Raw genomic sequence first — 22,055 nt, forward strand, 5'->3', positions numbered from 1 at the left:
TTTCAATGTTCATGCTATATATATATATTTTTTTTTATTATTATTCTCTGACTCCATGTGGTTCTGACTCTGTTTTCAGGTTCTGCAGAAGTTGGGAAAGGCAGATGAGACGAAAGATGAACAGTTTGAGCAGTGTGTGCAGAACTTCAAAAGACAGGAGGTAAGATCTATAGGGCAATACTGATTTTTGGTGGTATAATGACTCTCTGGGTGATTGTTATGCTGGATTGATTTTCCCTCTAGCAGCAGAAAGCCATGTTGTACTTACTAACATAAATTTCTATTTATGTCTCTCATTCTGTGTTAATATGTCACTTTTATATAGGAGTATCAATATCAGTGAGAAAATAACCACTAACATATTTTATATTATAAGAGTTCTCTATACTAATAGGATAAAGACTTTGAAGGTGTTGACTCATTTTCTCTTTTGTCTGAAAAGCCTTTTCAGTAATGATTCTCATTACTGCTGTCACTACAACACTTCAATGCCACAGTACTACAAAGGCACTGCCAGGATGCTCGGCACACATACGATTCTCTCTGTTCACTCTTTCTTTAGAAATATGTGGGTTAATGCAGTACACTTTGCCTTAGCTGTTCAGTATCTCAATATTTTTTCCTTTGGCTAGTATACATCTCAGCATTTAAAGGGACGTTGTTGTTTTTTCCAATTAAAGGAACTGCCATTTTAAACAAATTAGCCAATTAGATTCAGAATACAAGTAAAAACGATTTAAAAACCTTAAAAAATGGTTACTAAATGAACAAAAGTAAATCACAAAAATGAATTATTTAATTTAATATTTATTTTAAATAACCTACTTACACATACTTCTGGTATATTCTTATCATATAATATTTTAATATAATTTAATATCAAAATTGTCACCCTCCGTTAACATTGTTGTGTGACACAAAGTGAATCGAGTCAGAATTTTGAATTAATTTAAATTAACAATTGGAATTGATTCACCACAATGCATCAAACTTTTATTATTAAAGTTTAAATCAAAGACGCTGTTGCAACATTTCTGCCTTAATGCTTTTCTTGCTAGTGAGCCACAACACATCTCGAAACAAGTCTTGATGAAATGAAATGGGCAAATGAAAAATGCATTAAAATCATCATGCTATTCATAAAGACACTTAAAATACCACAGTTCATACTGTATTTACAGCTGGGTAAATTATATTGGCCTAGGTAATGCACACTATTTAACTGGAATTTCTAAAACAGCTCCATATTTAATACAAAATTATTTGTCTCAAATAATTGAATTACTTTGATGATGAAAAGCAATGCTATTAAATTTGGAGTTATAGAGAAGTGTCTGTGAGGGCCGATAGTTTGGGAAAGTGTAGTTCCAGAAGAAGTGTGTGTTTGCTGAAGAAAAAGCAGCAGTCTAATCCCACCTTCTCCACCTGTCCTCACTAATCCTGATTAGACTGCTTTATGCTCCAGTGTGCCAGTGCTTCCAGAAACACTATCCTCTCCTCTGCTCACCTCCAAACATCTCCAATCATTTAACCCCTTCCTCCTCAGTCTTTTGGGGTACATCAAGGACTCTTTGCTCTGTACTTCTAAACTGCTTTGTGCAAAGTGGAGTACATGCAAAATAGATTGGTCCAATATTAAATTTGCTGAGTCAGAGTCAATCACTGCAGCTGGAGGATACCAGTCACAGCCAAAACTGAACCCACACACCATATGCTGCCAGTCTGGCTCATAAAATGCTTGTTGGAGCTGATACACAGAGCCATCAACTGCGCTGAGATATCGTACATATCAATTTTCTGCATCAGGGCCTGTAAAATACTGTCAATCTGATACTGGCTAATTGTAATCGCCACCCTAGACCGTAAAAGACACCAGAACCAGTAAATATTAAATAACCACATCCCATTCCTTTAGTCAAGCTAAAATAACCATTATAATATTTCACACATGACACATTGGCATCTAGTGGCCAAGATACCACTAATTAAGTTGTCTGTTAAAACAACACTAGTACTTTTGCTAAAATGTTTGTGTGTTTTTATTAAAGTGACGAGACACTCATTAAAAATGCTAATTTTATGCTGAAATATTTCTGCATCTAAAAGCACATTATTTAACCATATTGTGTATTGTGTGTTTAGGCCATTTGGGCTTTTCATTTCAAATCTCCTTGTAGCCTTTTGCTGTCTCAGGATTGCTGGGTCTGTCAGGGTTCTGTCACTTCAGTCTAGTTTATTCATGGTTTTGTGACGGAGCCCTGATGGTCCCTTCTTGTCTTGTTTTCTGGTGAGCGCGCGGCTTCGAGTGTGCTCGAGCTGCACGCTCTCTTGTCTGTGTGCTCTGTTTCATGTTGGGGCGTGGTGTTCGGATCCTGGCACTCCTGTCTTGTTCAGGCTCGGTTCTGGTTTCGTGTCGGGGTTCGGACACTCACGCTCCAGGTTTGTTCTCGCTGTGGGAGTTCCAATCTCACGCTCCTCTGTCCTCTGGGTGTGTGTTTTGTTCGCCACGCGGTTCGGTTTCGGCCACGTGCTTTTTTCTCTTGTTTTGACTTGTTCTGTGTGGCACGCAGCTTGTGTTTTTTCACTGGATGCGTGCTTTCATGTTTGTCATGTTTTGTGAACATGCAGTTTATGAGTGTTCTCATTAGCTGCGTGTTCGTGTCCTGTTTTGGCTAGTGCACATGGCTAGTGATTTTGTTTTGCTGGCCATGTGCTTGTGTTTTTGTTTTGTGTGAGCACATGGCTTGTCTTGGTTGGTTCGATGTGCCATGTGCTCTCATGTCAATTGTCTTGACCCCACCCACCTTGTTTCCTGATTATTGGTTAATTTGCCCCACCTGTGTTTACTCGTTACCCTCCTCATTTGCTCCCTTTATAATCTCCTTGTGTTTGCAGTCCTGTGCCGGTTCAGCGTCGATCCTGCCTTGTCCTGCCTTGTCAGTCTGTTTTCCCCTACGGGGTAGTTTTTGTTTTATTTTATAATTAATAAAGCCCCATTTACTCCTGCAAGTGAGTCCTCGCTCTCATCCCTTCACCCACACCTGACAGGGTCTTGTGTAGAATGCAGAGAATGAAATGACTTCCATCTGCTGCATTGACGGGAGAGTTCATTGTGAGCACATCTTTTGTATGACTGCCTGTGATTTTCAGTGTGATGCTGTGATTTCAGCACCACGGACAGCAATTATTCTCCATCGCTTGAAACTCTGGTTATTATAGTCTGCAGCATGAAGAGGTTTTTACAGTTTTGATTCACTTCAGCAATGTTTTGACTGCTCAGAATGAATGTGTATTTTATTTATATATATATATATATATATATATATACACACAAAAACTGTAAGCAAAAAATCCTTTGAACGGTAGTGTGTATATATAAAACTACTGCCATTTTGTGAAAAATCTGAAAAAACTCACTTGTATATCAATAGCAGCCTGTGTGGTTTAATGCCTGATGTGATGAACCTTAAAAATGACAATAAATCTCTTTTGTGTTCTGATCTATAGTTTGAGGGCTCTAGGCTACAGAGGGAGATGAAGGCTTACATAGCAGCTGTGAAAGGTGAACCGTTGCAAAATACACACAAGTACATACACATGTCTGCTCTATACTGAACTAGTTTTTGTTGTGATTGCAGGGATGCAGCAAGCTTCTAGAAACCTGACAGAGTCCCTACATGAAGTATATGAGCCTGACTGGCACGGCAAAGATGATGTCATGACCATTGGAAAGGTAGCAAGAATTATAGTTGTGATAGTCCATGTGTTAGTACTAGCATTAATAAAATACATGATCATTGTCAAATTTACAAGGAAGAATATTTTCTAAGGATCATAAAATATACTTCTGCTTTTATAGAGAAAATAAATATTAGATATTAGTGGTGACAAGTTGATGAGATCCATCAATCCAACAATGGCTTGTGGGCAATTCTGAGTAATTGCATATGGAACACAGCGACAAAAGAGCTGCTAAAAATCAAGGATAGGTGTTGATTTCTTTTCACATCTTTATAAGCTCAAGAACTGTTGTGAAAGTGGGTGAAAATGAAATAACTGACCTCTGGTAACCTGAGAATTTTGTTCATTTGAGGATAAAAATGGCGTTCATTCTCATCAACTCAGAACATTCTTATCAGTTCTGGTGAGATCTGAGGTTTAAGAACAGGCAAGAGGTTTTGGCAGTCTCTCACACGACTCAGCTGAGGGATTTGTACTCAGTACCTGAGCCAAAGCTAAAATGCTGTGCCTTTTAGGGAAAATGAGGTCAAGTCACTGAGCCATTAAGGTCTATTATGCACCCCATGCACATACATTTCACATACAATTTATAAGATAGATTCAGAAGCGGTCATGGCAACTGGTCATGGCTGTTTAAATTCTCATACAGCAAATGTAATAGCTGGAATTATAGCATATAGGTATGTATATAACTATTTATAGAAAATAAATGTGTCATGGCCTTTTTGCTATTGAAGATAAATTGCAGAAGATGCAGCACACACAGCAGAGAAAGTTCATGTGTCAAACTGATGAAAAAAAATCAAACCATGCCATCTGTTCTTCTGCACACAGGCACACAGATGTTGTTGTTTGAGGGATGGAGTTATTAATAGTGGATAATGACATATGTCATTTTTAGTATGGGGAGTGAGGCTGTGACTCAACACTGTCCTCAGAGAATTTCAATTTCATTTACCCAAGGACGCTCGTTTTTGTTTACTCACACCTCACCGAGGGGGAGCGATGAATTCAGCTTCCTCAATCTGATTTGCATCCTCTGTGAATGAGTAAGAGCCTAATTAGATTTTAATTTCCCTGCTGCTGAATCATAAATCCAACACCTAAACTCATCTGTTTATCTTGCAGGAGCCGCAGAATAACATTCAAAGGGGGTTTATACAGTAGATTCTCTCTTCCGCCTCTCTGTTAAATCTCTCATGCTTGTCAAATGCTCTCAGTTAATCTGGCTGATGGCTGTCCTGTCTCCTCTGCAGAACTGTGATGTTCTATGGGAGGACTTCCATCAGAAGCTGGTTGACTCTACCATCGACACACTGGAAACATATTTGACTCAGTTCCCAGATCTCAAGGTGCCAATCTCATTTTACTCATGATGAATTGGTTTTAAGGGATGGATCATTCAAATCCCTATCATCGTCCGTATTGTTTAAGATGACGCATATGCCAGCGCAGTGCTGAGAATAAATGCAAAACATTCAGCTGAAGGGTAACCATAGTAACCACAAGTGTTTCCCTCCTTCCAGATTCGTGTCGCAAAGAGAAGCAGGAAGTTAATTGACTATGACAGTGCAAGGCACCATCTTGAGACCCTGCAGGCTTCAACCATGAGGAATGATAAGAAGATAGCAAAAGTATACAAGTCTTTTCTGTTTATGCATCACAATTTAGTCTTTAAAATATTATGAATAAAATTGCTGAAACCATAGAGTTGCTGATACAATCATCTGAGCTATCGTTTGAACATATGTACCATGTAGGCAGAGGAAGACTTGAAAAAGGCCCAAAGGGTTTTTGATGATCTCAACGTTGGCCTGCAGGATGAACTACCCACACTCTGGGATAGGTGAGACATTTTAAGATTGACTGCTACTGAGTCTTATACTACATTAAAAGCATTCCAGTTTGGTTACCCTAGTGAAAAATACATTGACTTAAAATTTGAAATTCATTTATTTCTTGCTAGGTATACTACAAATACATATATTTATGTACTCAATAAAAATACCTTGCAATTGTACTTTTGGTATACTAAACTGGTATACTTAAAGTCTGCTAAATTGGAACAACTCATTTTGTGCTTAATATAATTTAACTGTGCGAAAGTAGTCCAAATAAAGATGTACTGAAGTATTTGTTTGTGCTATAGTGTAACTATTGCAAGTATACTATAGGTATACTTTAAATATCTTGTATTTGAAGATTGATATTATTCAATGATCATACAATCCTCATCAATAGTGACATTAAAACACATTTTTAGGATTAATATTAAGAAATGTGAATTGTGTAGTACTCCAAATAAAGTTTAATTATAATTTTTATATCAGTAAGCCTTGAGCGATATGTCCAGAAATATGTTAATAGATTTGAAGTATACTTAGTATGAAATAAATGTATTAAAAATTTACTAGGGTATCCTGATGTCTTTCTATAGTAGCTAGTTCATTATTTTAATTCTGTTAATAAACATTTGATATGCTGAGACCACCAGATTATAAATTGTATGGATTCATTACAGATGTCTATATGGTGCTAAAAAGGCCAAGAGAGTTAAAATTGCCTCGCTGTTTGCATTGTTCTAGTTGTTCTAGTGCATTTCGGTGGGTCATGCTTTGACACTGTTCACATTCAACACTAACTGGTTCTTAACATTCTATTCAAGACTAGCTCAATAATTAACCATCAATCTCTTATATAACAAAAGCCATATCATGCCCAGTTTAATTATTGTACTCTCAGAGGGGTGGCTGTAATAGTTACAGCCTGGTGCCCTGACAATACAAGGCTCTGGCCGATAATATTGATTTAATTTGACCAAAGGACTTCCTGGAATGTACATTTACATCCCAGCATTCCACATTTATCCAATAGTTGCACAGCATGCTAGCTGTGAACACTCATGTCACCGCTGCGGTTACATACAATAGAGGAGGTAAGATGTTGTTTTATCAACACTTTTAAAGGGAAAGGAATATGATGCAGTGATCTTAGAAGAAATTGTGGCAAATTTGTAAAATGCAATTGATGTAGCTTGAATACTATTTGTCTTGTTGCAAAAACATCCTTGCTTTTCATGTTTGTCTGGGGGGAGTTCATATTTAAAGGAACTCCGTGGTGTTAAGCTAGTGGGCTGACGTGGATTGAAAGGTAGTGTATTTTTTTTTTAAATTGTTGATTGAATGCGTTGGATATGGACAACATTCATATCGATGATAATAGCAGGACTGATATGGTAGATGTGGTAACATGCTATAAATAGCTGGTTTACACAACAGGAGTCATCTGCTTTGTCACAAAGATCAGAATTGAAGTGTCTAGAATTATTCACCAGTTTATTTAGAGCACTTTTAATGTTTTTTCATGCAACTATATTCATATAACTGATTTACTCTACATGTGCAACTGCATATATGTAGTTATGCTGTGCAATATCCTGTATATTGCAGTAATGTGTTATTAAAAGAACAGTTCAACCAAAAGTGAAAATTCGTCATTGTTTAGTAACCTTCATGTCATTCCAGACCTGTATGCCTTTCTTTCCTTCTGTGTTTGTCCATATAGTGAAAGTCTTTATTTCTACCATGGAAATATTATTGTTTTCATATAGTGAAATTCAATTTGGTCTAATGTTGTTTTGGACCGCATTGACTTTATTATTTGGACAAAAACAGACAAGGTTTGGAACAACGTGACTGAGTAAATGGTTGCACTTTATTTTACAGTACGTGTACATACATGTACTTACAGTGTACTTACCCAAGAAAGTACTGGTAATATAAGGTAAATACATGGGGTAGGGTTAGGTTTAGGGGTAGGTTTAGGGTTAGTACCTAGTTATTACCTAGTTATTATAATTACTACAATATGTACATAGTATGTACATGAGGAACAGGACTGTAAAATAAAGTGCTACCGAGTAAATGATGGGTGAACTATCCCTTTAACTACATAGTATTTTATTTTGAGTGTTGTTGTAGACAGTATTTGGATGGTAATACGAGTAAGGTGTATGTACTGTACCTTATGGTCAGTTGTATATTGTGGTGAATATGCTCTGGTAAGCAGTATGTTATTTTGCTGAGAGGGTCTGTCTGCTCACTGGAGCAACAGCCTGGTTACATAATCTATCCAATCGGCAGCTTCCTCTCTGCACCAGGCCCTGTAGCCATGCTCATTTCAGCTCAGACCAAAGAAAAAAATGACTGCGATACATTTAAAGCTGTTGCAGCCATCATAAATGGCCATTTCACTTTAGATTTGTATTATTTAGGATTTTATGTTTTTTTACTGATGTATAAGTGTGGGCTGAGGCATTTTAGTTTATAGCAGCAACTTGCAAATATAATTTCCCATTCTTTTGTTTAAAAAGGATTAAAAAGCTTTAATATCTTGCGGATGTACAGTAATGTTTGAGGTGCAGAGGTTTGTGTTAGTGCATCTCATTTGCCTTTTTCACTCAAGTAGTACTTTTCACACATATGGTACAAAGTTATTGTTTTTTTTAAATAGAAACAAGGAATTCCTAACTCTTCATGACTTCATCAGCATCCATCTGTTTTTCTCTTTGAACATCGTCCAGATGCTTCTTCAACATATTGCGCACTTGTTGGCGGCAGGAGTCTAATCATTATTCTTCTACTTTGCTCTTTGCAGTCGGGTGGGTTTCTATGTGAGCACCTTCCGGAACGTCTCCAGCCTGGAAGCCCGATTCCATAGAGAAATCTCTTTTGTGAGTGGGTTTAATTCTAAAGCTCTTGAAGCTCCTCCTTGTGAGTCATACTTGTTTCTAGACATAGTGAGTAACCTGTGATTGACATCCTAGGAATAGTTCCTGCTATATGGGGGTTTATAGAGCCGTCACAGGCTACTGTGTTTTCAAGAGTGGTTTATGACAAAATTCAGTTTTACAGGAAGATTAGGAACTTTGTTTCTGATCCATGCAGTCAGTCAGAGAAAAGCTCTCATGCTTCGTCTGAAATCTCATTTTCTATTCAAGCTGCTAGTTGTGCTGTGGCTATTACTCATGAAAGACAGATAACGTGTGCGTGTGTGCTATTTATAGGGTTATTTATCTCTTAAACAATGCAGTGTAGGAAAGCAACTTTTTTAAATGCACTGCCTGCTCTACATTCAAATAGATAACTAAATACTCTTTGAATACTGACTATTGCTCTTTATCTTATTATTTAACCTTTGTTTTCTTGTTTTTCTAATTTTAGAGACATTAATTAGTGCTGATTTTTTTCCTCTTCATCTGTCATTATTTGTCATTTTGGGTCCACACTGAAGGTTATAATGTTTTAGCTGGGAACTCCGCATTGGTAGATTATGTTTATTATTATTATTATTAGACACAGCATGTGGGCATCAGTACATTGTTAAAGACTTTTTCGCTAGAAGGGGTAAACAATGGTGCTCAGCACAAAAACTACTGCAAAGGTCTGCTCTATTTGTGTCACTGTGATCAGTATAGAGATCAATGCATCACTATTGACTTTTATTGAAGGAATGAAAACCATTTGTTTTACTTTATTTCACATTAAGAAAAACCTCAGTCAGTTGAGCATTCATTGTTCATGAAGGTGATGATGAATTACTATTATGAATGTATTATGGTTTGCATACTATTGTTTTATAAATGATTGTGTGAAAAAAGGAAAAAAAAATTAAAAAATTAGCAGGCACAACAGCATATTCAGTAGTACCACAGTACCTGAATGACAACATTTATTTCACTAAAGGCAAGTGATTGTGCTCGAGTTCTTTTAAAAAATGTTTTACATGTATTTCTTTCTCTACGTTTTGGATCCAGCTCTGTCATAAACTGTATGAAGTGATGAATAAGCTCGCTGAACAGCACTCCGACAAAATGTTCACGATTCAGGGAGCACCCAGGTAAGGAACAGTCTTTAACCTCCATTAACCTCCATTAACCTCCCTGCACAGAATGTACTTATTCGCTGATGGCACTGATAGTTGTACATAGTAGACAAAGACTGAAGAATTGTCATGTTACAGTATAATGAAAAATAAGAAAACAAGATTATTGCCATAATTCTAGCTTTTAATCAAACATATGGTTTGGTTCTGTTCGTGTTCTTCCTGTTACAGAGTGAAGCGGTAAGTGGAGGTTTACTGTTCTTAGTTTAGAAAGGAAAACACCTTTGTTCTTTGTGAAAGAACACCTTTAGTAAGTAAATGTCCTGTGCACAAAATTGGTTTGTAGTGCAGTGAACCCCCATAGTTCAACAGCACTGTGTTTGAGGCAGATGGCGATAGTGTTTAGTTTTGTTGTTCTGGTAGGTGATGGGTAATTATGCTTCAAATGTTTCTCTCTTGCTTGTAATTTACAAAGTAACACATTGTTATTTAACTATTATTTTTAGTGATTCTCAAACTTGTCCTACACTGAAAGTGCATCATTACATCCAAATATAGCTTCAAAGTGAAAAGCAGGTGATACGCAGAGCTCATTGTGATAAATTTAACAGTACTTGGACTTGGACTGATGAAGTAAGACCATCTCTTAAATAGATCACATATCAAAGCTCGGACATGTTGTTTGCAAGCTGCCCTTCTTAGAAATCTCTACCAAGAGCTCTGAGCTAGTGAAAATAATACATTCAGAATAAAAGAAGCTATAATAAGTTGTCAAGATGTTAATTTGTGTGTCATTGTTTATTGACAGCGACTCAGGGCCCCTGCGATTAGCCAGGACTCCCACCCCACCTGATGATGAGAGCCCTGACAGCAGCCCAGCTGCCAGCCCCAACCACACACTAAGGCCCACTTCTCCTGGCCCACCACGACCCAAATCACCTTCACAGGTAGAACTGAAACCCCTCCAAGTACAGCAGCATTCAGAATGAAGGTTCAAGTAGTTAGGAAGTTTGCAGTGTATTCATGATATGCAGTACAAAAAATTAGTACATATGCTCTGCTTGACCAGTATTTGTGAGGTTTTGATTTGTGAGGTTCAAAGGCACACATGGTATCTCTTCATATCAGCTCAAGATGGGACCTCCAAAACCACCTCCTCCAAAAGTTACTCCAACCAAGGAGCTCCAACAAGAGCAGATAATCGACCTGTTCGATGGAGGTTTTCCAGAGATCAGTGTTACATCACCACAGGTGAGTGAGCATTCACTTACTTTACGGATAATATGGAAAAAGGTAAATATCTGCTAGAGGTAAAATAGTTTACATATGCAGCATTTGACTTTATTTAATAGTCAGTTCATTTTTATTTTTATGTTCTTACTTTAGCCAAATGAGAAACCTGGAGAATCTCTCCTGGACTTGGATTTTGATCCGTTCAAACCTGATGCCAGTACACCTATTGGGCAGACCCAATCACCCATATCTCAGGTCCTTCTTCACACTCTGCATATTTCATAAAAAAATAGAGACAGTGACAAGTCAAATAAAAATTTGTACAGCTTAGCATTCATTCTATTTTTATTTATACTGTAATAACATGAATCAAGAAATAAAGCTTCAATTCTTGCGTATTTTTTTTTCTTACAGACACTACCTTGGGATCTTTGGACGGTAATCTGCTTTCTTTGCCTGTACTTTTTGATCTATGTGAGATGATGTAAAAGAGAGCAATCTTGGTGCTATTAGTAACTTGATGACAGAATCTTGTCTCCTGTCCTGATGTCAAAAAAGTGCCCTAGATTTGTAGTCTCGTGAAACAATAAATTTGCACTGACATGAAATGTGAAGATATTGCTGTAATTTCATGACACGCTTACAGACGTTCCTGTTGAGCATTAATTTGACAGCAAATACCCCTGATATCTCTGTTCATTTCTAGGGAAATACTGCACAGCCTGCACAGCCCGTAAGTAATGACTGACGAGATTGTCTTAGTAGAAAGAAATTGCAAATGTAATTAAAGTTCATGGCAGATTTAACCTCCAGCTTTCAAGACTTTGGAAAAATGCCATATCACTTCTTAAATGTTAATTTATTAATTCATGTTACAAATTAAAAATCTGTCCCCCATTTCTCCAGTGTGACATTGTGGTTTAAACATATTCATGTACCATACTTAAATCTGTCTTCTTTTGCCCCCCTGTTCCCTCCTCTGTTGGCCCCCATCATGGGGGAAACTTATTTGGACAGTAACCACTTATTATATTTCTTTCCTTGATCAGGCGGCAGATGCTGGCTTCACTGCCAACTGGGCAGCTGACTTTGGCTCTTCTGCCACTACGGGTACAGAGGAATCTGAAAATGCTCAACCTGCAGTGGATGGGCAGGGATGGCCACCTGCTGAAGCTTGGCCTACAGAAGCAGCATCGCAGCCTCAAGGAGAGGCAGGCACAGATGAGGTTAGAGCCTGGAATCCGGAAAACTATCCTGAGCCAAACCCAGACTGTGATCCCTGTGCTGTGGGGGGTGACGAGGCCAAACAACAGCATCCAGGACAGGAGAAAGAGAGTATAGAGGAAGGTCAGACAGACTGGGATAAAAATCAAGTGGAATGGGCAGAAGAAAAGGCAGGTTGCAGGTCAGAGGAGAGAGATACAGAGGAGACAGTGGGCTTGCAACCAATGCCTGGAATCATATTCACCAATGAGTTTGGTCAGGAGATTCAGGATACCACAGAAGGCATAGGGGGAGATAGTTCCAGATGGGGCCTGTCTAGCCAGGTTGATCTGGATGGATCAGGGTCAGAGTATGAGACTGCTGAAGAATGGGGTGATGTCCCGGGACAAAACGGTGGGTGGGTCAGTGCAGATGATGAGCTTGAATGTGCCGAGGATGAGAATCCAGTTGTGGCACCAGAACAAGGTACTGTGGCCCAAGAGTGCTTTGCAGACCGGGGCACGACTGATGGTGTCCCTGAGCAGATTACCCCTGCTGACTCTGGGTTTGGTGGCGATGCATTTGCAGCCAACTGGGATCAGTCTGAAGCAACACCATGTGTCTCAGAGCTTGAAAATGAGAGCTTGGATGAGCAGCTTTCAGACCCAGCCAAAGCAGGAGCAAATACGCCTCAAAATATTCTTGACTCTACTCCAAGTTCAGACCCATTTGACACTGAAGGTAATGATTCATTTGGTACAGGGGATGATCCTTTTGCAGCATCTGGGGATGACCCATTTGCCAACTTGGACCAAGGTCCCAGTGGCTTTTCTGGGAGTGATCCCTTTGCTACAACAGGCAGCAATATTTTTGGTACTGAAGGGTCATCAACAGAGAGTCCAAAAATTGGGTTTCATTCCGATCCGTTTGCTGAGACCCAGCCAGGAGGCGAAGGACAGTGGGCAGTGGACCCCTTTGCCACTGAATTCACATCAGACTCTTTTGCTACTGGGGGCAATCAGGACCCATTTGCTCATGAGGTCACATCTGATCCTTTCGCCAATGAAAGCGGTGGTGACCCATTTACCAATGAGAACAGCCAAGGGTGGGCAGGGGGTTGGGAATCCACTGGGACAAAGGAGATTGGAGGAGAAGAAAAAGACTCTGATGTCTTTGATGACAAAACTGGAGATGCCAATGGGTTTGCCCAGTGGGCAGCTTTCCCAGCACCAGCTGCAGACTCTGAGAACTCCAGTAAAGGCTCCTGGCAGGAGGTGAGTGATAGCAGTGGCTTCTTCTCTTCTGATGGCCAAGGAAACTTTACAGCAGGCTGGCCAGGTGAGGCTGTTCCATCTCAAGACCCCTTTACCTCCTTCCCTGGGCAACAAGACACCTCTAATCCTAAAAGTACCATTGCAGAGGATCAGGTCTGTCATAAAGAGCCAGAGAACTCAGACCTGTCTGAAGACGAAGTTGCAAACCGGCGATATGGAAAGTTATACCAAGAAATAGATACAGAGCTGGAAGAGGTACCTGACTTCCTGCCACTCTGCTTAGCTTAGTGTAGACAAGACTACAGCAAGAATATTCCCCTCCTTTCCTGCCTGCAGATGAAATAATATTTCCCTGCTACAAAACCCTTTGGACCCTGGAACCCCTCCCACAGACCACAGTCCCGAGACCTGTTCTCCTCTCTCTCCTTTGCTTGCTTTCATAGTTTGTTGGTTTTGCTAAATTCAAATAGAATTTACAGTCCTCTAAGTCTGTGCAATTAAAATACATGTCTTTGAGGATTTACATGCTAATTACTTATTTAATTTGGTTTAGGTGTCCAACAAGGCTTTTAACGGAATTTCTAAGGTAAAAAGGAGCGTAGAAAGTTTAATCTAACTTTTCAATAGATTAAATGAGAATTCATAATGACATTTATTAATTACTGTAAATGTGGCCAAACATAACAGCCACATTGTCCAAAGTGATTGTGCTAGCATGATAGCATTTTAGCAATGTTTAGAATTGGTGGTTTTGTTTAAAAACAAAAGAATTTTAAGTAATTTAAGAATATCTTTAAAAAAATGTTAAGAATTAAATGATGGATCTCACCATTTGCAACTAAATTTAACCCCCAGGGAGTCTATAAATTATTCATGTTTTTTTTTTTTTACAAGTAACAAATAAAATAATTTTTGTAAATGATGACACTAATTTTACAATGATTATGCAGAACCGTATTAAAAAATAACTGTGGCCCTGCTTTAATATACCTAATGGTGTTTTATATCGAATGCTGTAATGATCCCTACTAATTCCTTTTCCCTAAAAGATCCATTAAACCATTTCTCACAGGAATTATTTTGAAAAAAAAAATGAAAACAAAATTCCAGTCTAACCTAGCAGATTTTTTTTTGCAAATTTCATACAAGTAAATATGATTTGCTTAACTCTACCTTTTTATTCTCTGTTATGTTTTTAGGTTGCAACAGTCCCAACATTTATGGCCGACTTTGATAAGATGGTGAGTTTACAGTCTTTTGATAGTAAAGATAAAGGTTTTGACTGTAATGGTCCGTACTATCCCTAAAAAATACTTACTTAATGAGTGTCAATGGGCATTTATTTATTTCCATGAATGTTTATTTGTAATATATTTTTTTGAGTTAGTTTTCCCTCTTTTTATTTTTTCCCCTTTTGTAGGAAAATGTTTTCATATGCATTTTTATCAAGAAAATGATTTTGTTTTCATGCTCTCCCATGATTGTCGTGCCTCAAATTCCCACTGTACTGACTGTACAACTACTGTTGCAAAGTATAGATCTTTCAAAGTGGTTTTAAACTCATGGGTTTTATACTGGTCAAGTAGTGAAGGTGTCATTGGACAGTTTTTCTGATTGTTCTCTTGTAAATGTATATAAAGTCTGAGGCTGAGGCCCCAGCGGGTGATGTAGCTGAAGGAGAAGGTGAAGCAGCCCCAGCCTCAGTACCTGAGGGTGTGGAGGGTCCTGTCACCACTCCCCCTACAGACACACAACCAGCGGAGATCACAGATTCAAGCCCCCCTGCAGAGATGGCCACAGTGAGTGACAAAGAGTTTCTAAACGTCTAAACGTCATCAGAAATAGTCATCACCATCATCATCATCATCGTCATCATCAACACCATTGTCAACGTTTTTACGTCAATGCTTTCCATCATTAGTGTGATAAGACTCATCACAACATCGTCATCCTCATCATAGTTGTCATGATCGTTATCTTAATTAACATCAATCTGTTGGTACTATTTTTATCATTTTCATCAATATCTGTGTTTTTAGAATTTTTCATCATCATTCTCAATCAGTGCATGAAACATGATTATTGCCGTTGCTGTCATATGATCATCATGTTATGTTGTCCGCTACATATACACTGCCCTCCAAAAGTTTGGAAACACCCCTGGCAAAGTGAGGTTTTAGACGATATCAGCATAAATCCTTTTTTTGGTGCAAATACATTAAAGTAACTTGACATTATCATTGAAGACCAGCAAGAAAACATAATAATGGCAATATATACATGTCAAAGTCAGACATGCCCCTTTGCCAGCTGTGATGCCTGGTTACTGGTTTAAACATGGCCCAGGTTTTTAAAAGATTTTTGGGTCAGCACACCTTAATACTGTAGCTTCAACAACTGATTGCCAATTCAAAGTCAATGTTTGAATAAACTGACAGCTCAGATGCCCAGATTATGCAGAGCTGTAATAGCTGCTAATGGTGGATATTTTGATGAATGGAAAATATAAGTTTTTTTCTATGTAGAAACTGTTTATATGTATAAATAAAATGTTTTCGTAGTTTGTGTTGTCCCTTATCAGTGCAAAATGATCACAAATTAAAAAGGATTTATGCCAATATTGTCCAAAACCCCACTTTTCTAGGGCGTTTCCGAACGTTTGGAGGGCAGTGTACATGTATTCCCTCAAATCAAACTGATCAGAAATGAGCTGTAGCCATTGATCATATCTGTACTCTCGTTTATAAAGACCACTGTGGAGTCTCCAGTGTCTGCTGAGACTGAGGCAGCTGAGCAGGCTGAGGTATGTACCTCTGAAAAATGATTTAAAACACAGCCTGCATTGAAATAAGTGTACATAAATATAGTTGTTTTATTATATTGTTGACATGTAGATTTTTTCCATAAGACAAAATTGCATACACTACCAGTGCAAGCTCTGAATTATCTTTTTCTTTTGGATTAGCCAGTTACATAAGTTCTTTTAATAGATTTTTTTTATTTTATGGAGTGTGTTTTGAATGTGTTAATTTGTGATTTTTTTTTTTTTAGTTTGGACATGCATCGGGATCAGTTTTAAGTGTTGGTTTTATTTTGCCTTAGCAACAGTAGGATGTCAGAAGCACAGTTATCTAGTGGATCTTAAAATAACATTGTTTTCACAAAGACTTTGGTTGAGCCTGAGATTTTATTGTTGATAAAGTCTCAACCATTCTTTAGCTTCCAGTTGGGGACATAGAAAAGGAGCAACCCATTGAAGAAGCCCCGGTAACTATAACTTATGTCTAATGAATTGCATGAATTGCAGTACTGTCGCATATGTACTTGGTTAGGTACTGTATCTATCAAATCCTTGTTCTCTGTAGAAACAGCTTGCAATGTGTCCAAATGAATTATGTATGAGATGAAAGATATGATCGGAAAACAGGTGGTGTTATTTGGAAGTATAACAGAAATTGGAGAAAGCATGGATGTTTTTGTATTTGCATGTAGGAATCTGCTTCTGTCCAAGAAACACAGAAGGAGTCACCTACAGAGGCGGCTCTGGTAATTTCACTCATATCATTTTATAATTTCACTGCCTTCCAATTATGAAATTATGAATACTGTTTTATTATTATTAGCTTCACTTTTAAGCTTTTAGACATGTTAGGGTCAACAGTAGTTCACAGAGATGTTTTTAAGCATCCAGGCTCTGAAAAAGATGAGTAGTATCTGGAAGCCAGATATTGACATGACCACAGACAGATTTGTTGACTAATCATTGCAGTACGTGTCATTATTCATTTGAATAAATTAATGTGTAATGATGCTGACAACCACATTTCTTTGTGTGTAGGACACTATTGAGGATAAAGAGTCTCCCATTGAAGAGACTCCGGTAACTATTTAAGTCTTAACAGATCAAATATATTTGTTTCATTCTATTATTTCAACATTTCTGTCTAAGTATTTACTGTATTTTTATTTATTTATTTATGTATGTATATATTTATTTATTTTTGCTAATTGTTTTGTATCATTATGAAGCCATATGAAAATACATTAATTTAAAAAAAATTTATTTAAACACTGATATTGTCAAATATGACCTTACTACCTTGGGTTCCTTCACAATTTCCATTCTTGGTGAGTGCACTTTGTAGAACACTTTGTAACATAGAATTATTTAGATATTATATAGTGTCTCAGTCTGATATTAAATCATCATCTGGCTTCATATGAAATATGTTGTGGTTACCAAACTGATGCACTGGGACAGATGGTAGCCACACACATCGTCATTTAGCCTTGCAGAATGCTTTTTTAACAGTATGTGTTGATGGATGGAGACTTCTAACATGCGGTGTGGCATTAATCGAAACCCGTAACCCATCTTTTTGTTTATGTGTATGTATTATTTTAAGTTTTTGAGGGTACAATGAGCAGTTGCAACACCTGGCAGCACAACAACAAACGCCATCCAGCTCTGACATAATGTATTTTTCTCGTTCCAAACACAAAACTTTGATTTTAGATCCAGGGATAATTAGAAGGCTAACGCTGTCACTGTTTCTGCCATTTCTGATTGTACCTTTAATTAAGTTTCATTTCATGTTTTCTTCCCTGGTCTTTTCTGTTACAACAGTTTTGATCCACATAAGGTTGCACACATTAAAGCCCATTAAACAGAGATGATGTTATAACCCGACAATTCCCTTGCTTACTGAACCTTTAAATAGTGACTTAACTGATGACTATTATTACCCCTCTAATCCCCATTTTCGGTTTCCATGGTGACTCCATTCTTACATCACCGTACAAATGTAAGAAACAAAACAAACTTGACAAAGCAAGTGGAGTATAAATGTTCAGGTGTAAATATAATCTATGCATCTATGTTTAGTTGAATTGTAATGGGTTTTTAATTTATTTATATACTTGCTGTCAGGTCAAAAATGGGTTCAATTTTAGTAATTTATTTGGGTGGTGGTACATTTTGAAGCCTTCTTCACATGTATACTGAGATCATACAGTCACTATGATCTGAGGAATGTTCACCCATACTGCTTCATAACGGTAGGAAGTGAATCATGACCCCTGTTCCTTCATGCCGTCTGTTGAACATTTCCCCTAACCAAAGTACTTGACTTTTGGTGAAACTCAAGTCTGTTTTTTTTGAGAACTGACTTGCCATTCCACATCAGGGACAGTTTTAACCTCCGAAGTTAAACTGGTCCCTGCGCCCCTCATTGTGACACTCTGAGTGCTCCCCTCCGTGGTGCCGTAAATCGATCCATCCACATGAGTGGCTTGTGTTGAGTGTTCAAACACTGGCTCTCACTCCTGAGCACCTCTTCCAGAATATAGATGCCAAACCAGAGGAAGAGGCCAGTTCACTAGAAGCCAAACCAGGAGATGAACCAGATAATGTTGAGGCCATACCAACAGATGAACCAGATAAGGTTGACACCCAACCAGGAGAAGTTCCTGATAATATTGAGCCCAAACCAGGAGATGCTCCTGATAATGTTGAGCCCCAACCAGGGGATGAAACCAATAAGGAGGGTGCTGCAAACAATTGGAGTGAGGAGGTAGATATTCACCTGTGATTCTGCACTTTGGTATGCAGGCCACTTTGGTATGCAAGACCCTGGTTTCTTTATGTAACCATTCTGGACCGTACTTTAAAACTCTCTGATACTTAGGATTGAATCAAAATGCTTTAAAACAAGCCTGTTTTGCTGGGTTTTTAATTTTGTAACTTAATGCGTGAAATGTCACGATTATTTTTGGTAACATTTCACAACAAAGCCTCATTTAGAAGGTGTAAATGTTAGTCAATAAAAATACAATTGTTCATTGTTTATTCACATTAGTTCACTGCACATTAACTAATGTCAACTGATACAGCTTTTGATTAAAACATTTTTGGTCGAAATTAATGCAGTAAAAGTACTGTTACTGCTAGTTCATGTTGTCTAATATAGTTAACAATTAAACCTTATTGTAAAGTGTTACCCATTTCTCTTTTATTCAGTTGTTTTTAAGTTATTACCTTTCTTAAGGATGTATTATGTATGTGTATATATTATTGTTTAATTGTGTCAAGCTCCTTGTCAAAAATGTACTTGCATACCTTACCTTTAGGTTTGTCACTTGAGTTGCATGTTGAGTGATGCTGTTTCTTTCCCTCACCTCAGGAAAAGATGCCTATCCCTTCTGTTGTTATTGAGCCTGCCTCTAGTAATGAGGGTGACGATGACCGTGATGGTGATATTTCATCTCCAATAGCAACCAGTGGCAATGGGGTGATCACAGAATGCCATACAACCAAAGACGTCTCCTCTGAAATGCCTCTTAGATACCTTTTCAAGGTGAATATAAAGCAAACACCACTTAAGTATAGGATAAAGTACAGTCGTACATTTAATTTGCAATAATTATCTGCTGACCGCACAATATTCTGCTAATTACATGGCTACTCACCAAATTAATAATCGTGGTCATAAAATATCGTTCCATATTCTAAAATGCAAGAATTCCGATTTATTAGTAAACAAACTGTAACTAAAAGAGTATAAAATAGCCAAGGTTTTTGTGTAGAGCTACACCAACTGGAAGCGGCTGAAACTGGAAGCCTTGCATATTAAATTACCGCACTAGCGGTTAGCTTAAAAATAAAGTGGATATACAGTAACCTTAAAGCTTCCTCTAAGAAAAAAATAGCCCATTACAGTGTACAAAACATTCAACCGAGCAACAAGACGAACGCTGCGGAAATATACTGTAGGCTACTTTTCAATAAACTACAATCGATAACTGAGACACAAAGATGGCGCCGCTTGTGTTTAAGAAAAGAGAGGCTGAAAGAAAGTGGACGCCAATCATAGGAAACGCCAGAATAATGTAGAAAGCCATGTAGTAAAAATTAACAGAGTTTTAATGTACATCACGTTTCTTATTCTTATGCTGTCCTGTAGGTTGAAACGTTGCATGATTTTGAAGCAGCAAACCCAGACGAACTGGAGCTGAAGAAAGGAGACATTGTTTTGGTAGTACCCACAGAGCTAGCTGAAGATCAGGTATGATTTGTCTTCAAAGTTTAACTTTTGTGTTATTCACTTTTCTTATGATTTGATGCTCATTTTGATCGTTTTTTCAGGATGCCGGTTGGCTCACTGGCATCAGAGAGAATGACTGGCTACAGCATGGCACCTCGGCTCACAAAGGACTGTTTCCTGAAAACTTTACACAGCGTCTGGAGTAAATGGGTTCAGCGTGTCGTCAGAAGGCGCATGGATGTGGACGTTTGCAGACAGAGCCCCTCGCCATGAAGTCTTATGTACTGATGACAGCTGTCAATCAGACTAGGCAAATACCACATAAGAGGAAATAACACAATCGACTAACGAAGCAAGAGGAGACACAAATACTTACTCAGAGCATAAAGAAAATAACCAAGCATGACGTGATAGTATGGTCAACCTTTTCTCGCAAACCAAGATAAAATCCCTGTTTTTGTTTGTTTACCTGTGAGCAGCAACGAATTGATGTGTGCTTTGTTGGAACTCTGGTGACCTCCACATGTAATCCCTGTCTGTCTAACGAAGAACTAAAGTGAGAGTTTCCCCTCTAAAGACAAAAGTAATCTTATCCTCTCTGCACCAAGTGTATTGTATTGACTTTGTTGCTCTGCAGCGAATTTTATCAGAATTTGTAGTGATATGATCTATTTAACCATTCTAAGTGTTACACAAAACTTAGGTGTTTTCTTTGCGATATTTCAGATATAAATGTGACATTGCATCATCGTTAGTGTTCTCTGTAGTTTCACGGCTGGCCGTGCGCGGCTATGGTGGTGGTATTTGGCATATATTTAATATCGACATAGTTTATGGCCGAGACTTTGTGTTTATGCCAAATTAATCAAAGTCCTCTTGATGAATATGGATATGTGTTGAGTTTACAGCATGAGAAATGTTTTGAGAAGAAATCTGAAATATTGCACCTGGCTAATTGCAAATCACAACATGTAGCTCCCTATGATTACAGACATTATGTGTATTATATTCAAAAGGAGATAAATGCAGAACTTATCCTTGAATATGGACGTGGAAATATTCATTTGTGAATGATGTTTTATGTTTGGAGAAATTGTATTTATTGAACTTTATATTTTTTAAGCCAATGATGAGTGGGAAAATTTGGGGCGGGAAATCTAAAAAAATATGCAATATATGTAATTGGTTGATAGAGTAATCATTGTCTTTATTGTTTGGTTCTGAGATGAAAAACAGCATCACTCCTGTGTTCGTATTGTTAGCCTCACTGTAGAGCATTTCTGTGATGTACATATCTGTGCTAATTTAACTGTAAAGTGAATAAAGAATAGTTCATATGAGTTGTGGTTCATTTTCACAAATGGAAACAGCATCAGTATAAATATCATATTTACATACTGGCAATAGGCCCACAAATTATGTATCATTTGTTTTATAATCACTGGCCAGGGTAGAGCATTTAAAAGCACTGTTAGTGTTGTTTCGTATATAATTTTTTAATTTGTTTGTAAGGACATTCAATTAACGCAAGGGGGAGACATTTCTCTTTACATTTCTCCTATTCCAGTGAACTTTTACATAAGCAATGTGAAGCTGCTTTCATTCATTTTAAACAAAGACACTTATGTTAAGGTTACCATGAAATAGCAATGAACAACTGTATTTTTATTATTTAATA

General features: G+C 37.8%; 1 protein-coding gene across 3 annotated transcripts in view; it reads left to right on the forward strand.

Moving 5' to 3' along the window:
- The window catches only part of LOC306845641 (amphiphysin-like), a 28,893-nt gene extending 7,177 nt beyond the window's left edge, over nucleotides 1-21,716 (forward strand). The window contains exons 2-25 of one of the 3 annotated variants that reach the window (XM_079378550.1): nucleotides 80-160; nucleotides 3,508-3,562; nucleotides 3,639-3,733; nucleotides 4,998-5,093; nucleotides 5,268-5,375; nucleotides 5,502-5,587; nucleotides 8,398-8,473; nucleotides 9,557-9,639; nucleotides 10,433-10,571; nucleotides 10,753-10,875; nucleotides 11,011-11,112; nucleotides 11,272-11,295; nucleotides 11,564-11,590; nucleotides 11,907-12,083; nucleotides 14,534-14,575; nucleotides 14,975-15,133; nucleotides 16,084-16,137; nucleotides 16,554-16,601; nucleotides 16,827-16,880; nucleotides 17,173-17,214; nucleotides 18,677-18,907; nucleotides 19,517-19,690; nucleotides 20,297-20,398; nucleotides 20,479-21,716. In XM_079378550.1, coding sequence (XP_079234676.1) covers nucleotides 80-160; nucleotides 3,508-3,562; nucleotides 3,639-3,733; nucleotides 4,998-5,093; nucleotides 5,268-5,375; nucleotides 5,502-5,587; nucleotides 8,398-8,473; nucleotides 9,557-9,639; nucleotides 10,433-10,571; nucleotides 10,753-10,875; nucleotides 11,011-11,112; nucleotides 11,272-11,295; nucleotides 11,564-11,590; nucleotides 11,907-12,083; nucleotides 14,534-14,575; nucleotides 14,975-15,133; nucleotides 16,084-16,137; nucleotides 16,554-16,601; nucleotides 16,827-16,880; nucleotides 17,173-17,214; nucleotides 18,677-18,907; nucleotides 19,517-19,690; nucleotides 20,297-20,398; nucleotides 20,479-20,583 — 2,283 coding nt within the window. In that variant the 3' untranslated portion in view covers nucleotides 20,584-21,716. Of the gene's footprint in view, nucleotides 1-79; nucleotides 161-3,507; nucleotides 3,563-3,638; nucleotides 3,734-4,997; nucleotides 5,094-5,267; nucleotides 5,376-5,501; nucleotides 5,588-8,397; nucleotides 8,474-9,556; nucleotides 9,640-10,432; nucleotides 10,572-10,752; nucleotides 10,876-11,010; nucleotides 11,113-11,271; nucleotides 11,296-11,563; nucleotides 11,591-11,906; nucleotides 13,590-13,887; nucleotides 13,921-14,533; nucleotides 14,576-14,974; nucleotides 15,134-16,083; nucleotides 16,138-16,553; nucleotides 16,602-16,826; nucleotides 16,881-17,172; nucleotides 17,215-18,676; nucleotides 18,908-19,516; nucleotides 19,691-20,296; nucleotides 20,399-20,478 lie in introns of all 3 variants that reach the window. The other 2 variants (XM_079378548.1, XM_079378549.1) reach the window with 2 other exon arrangements.
- The last annotated feature ends 339 nt before the right edge of the window (nucleotides 21,717-22,055 follow it).

The sequence above is a fragment of the Barbus barbus genome (assembly GCF_936440315.1).
Source record: "Barbus barbus genome assembly, chromosome: 26".
NCBI lineage: Eukaryota > Metazoa > Chordata > Actinopteri > Cypriniformes > Cyprinidae > Barbus > Barbus barbus.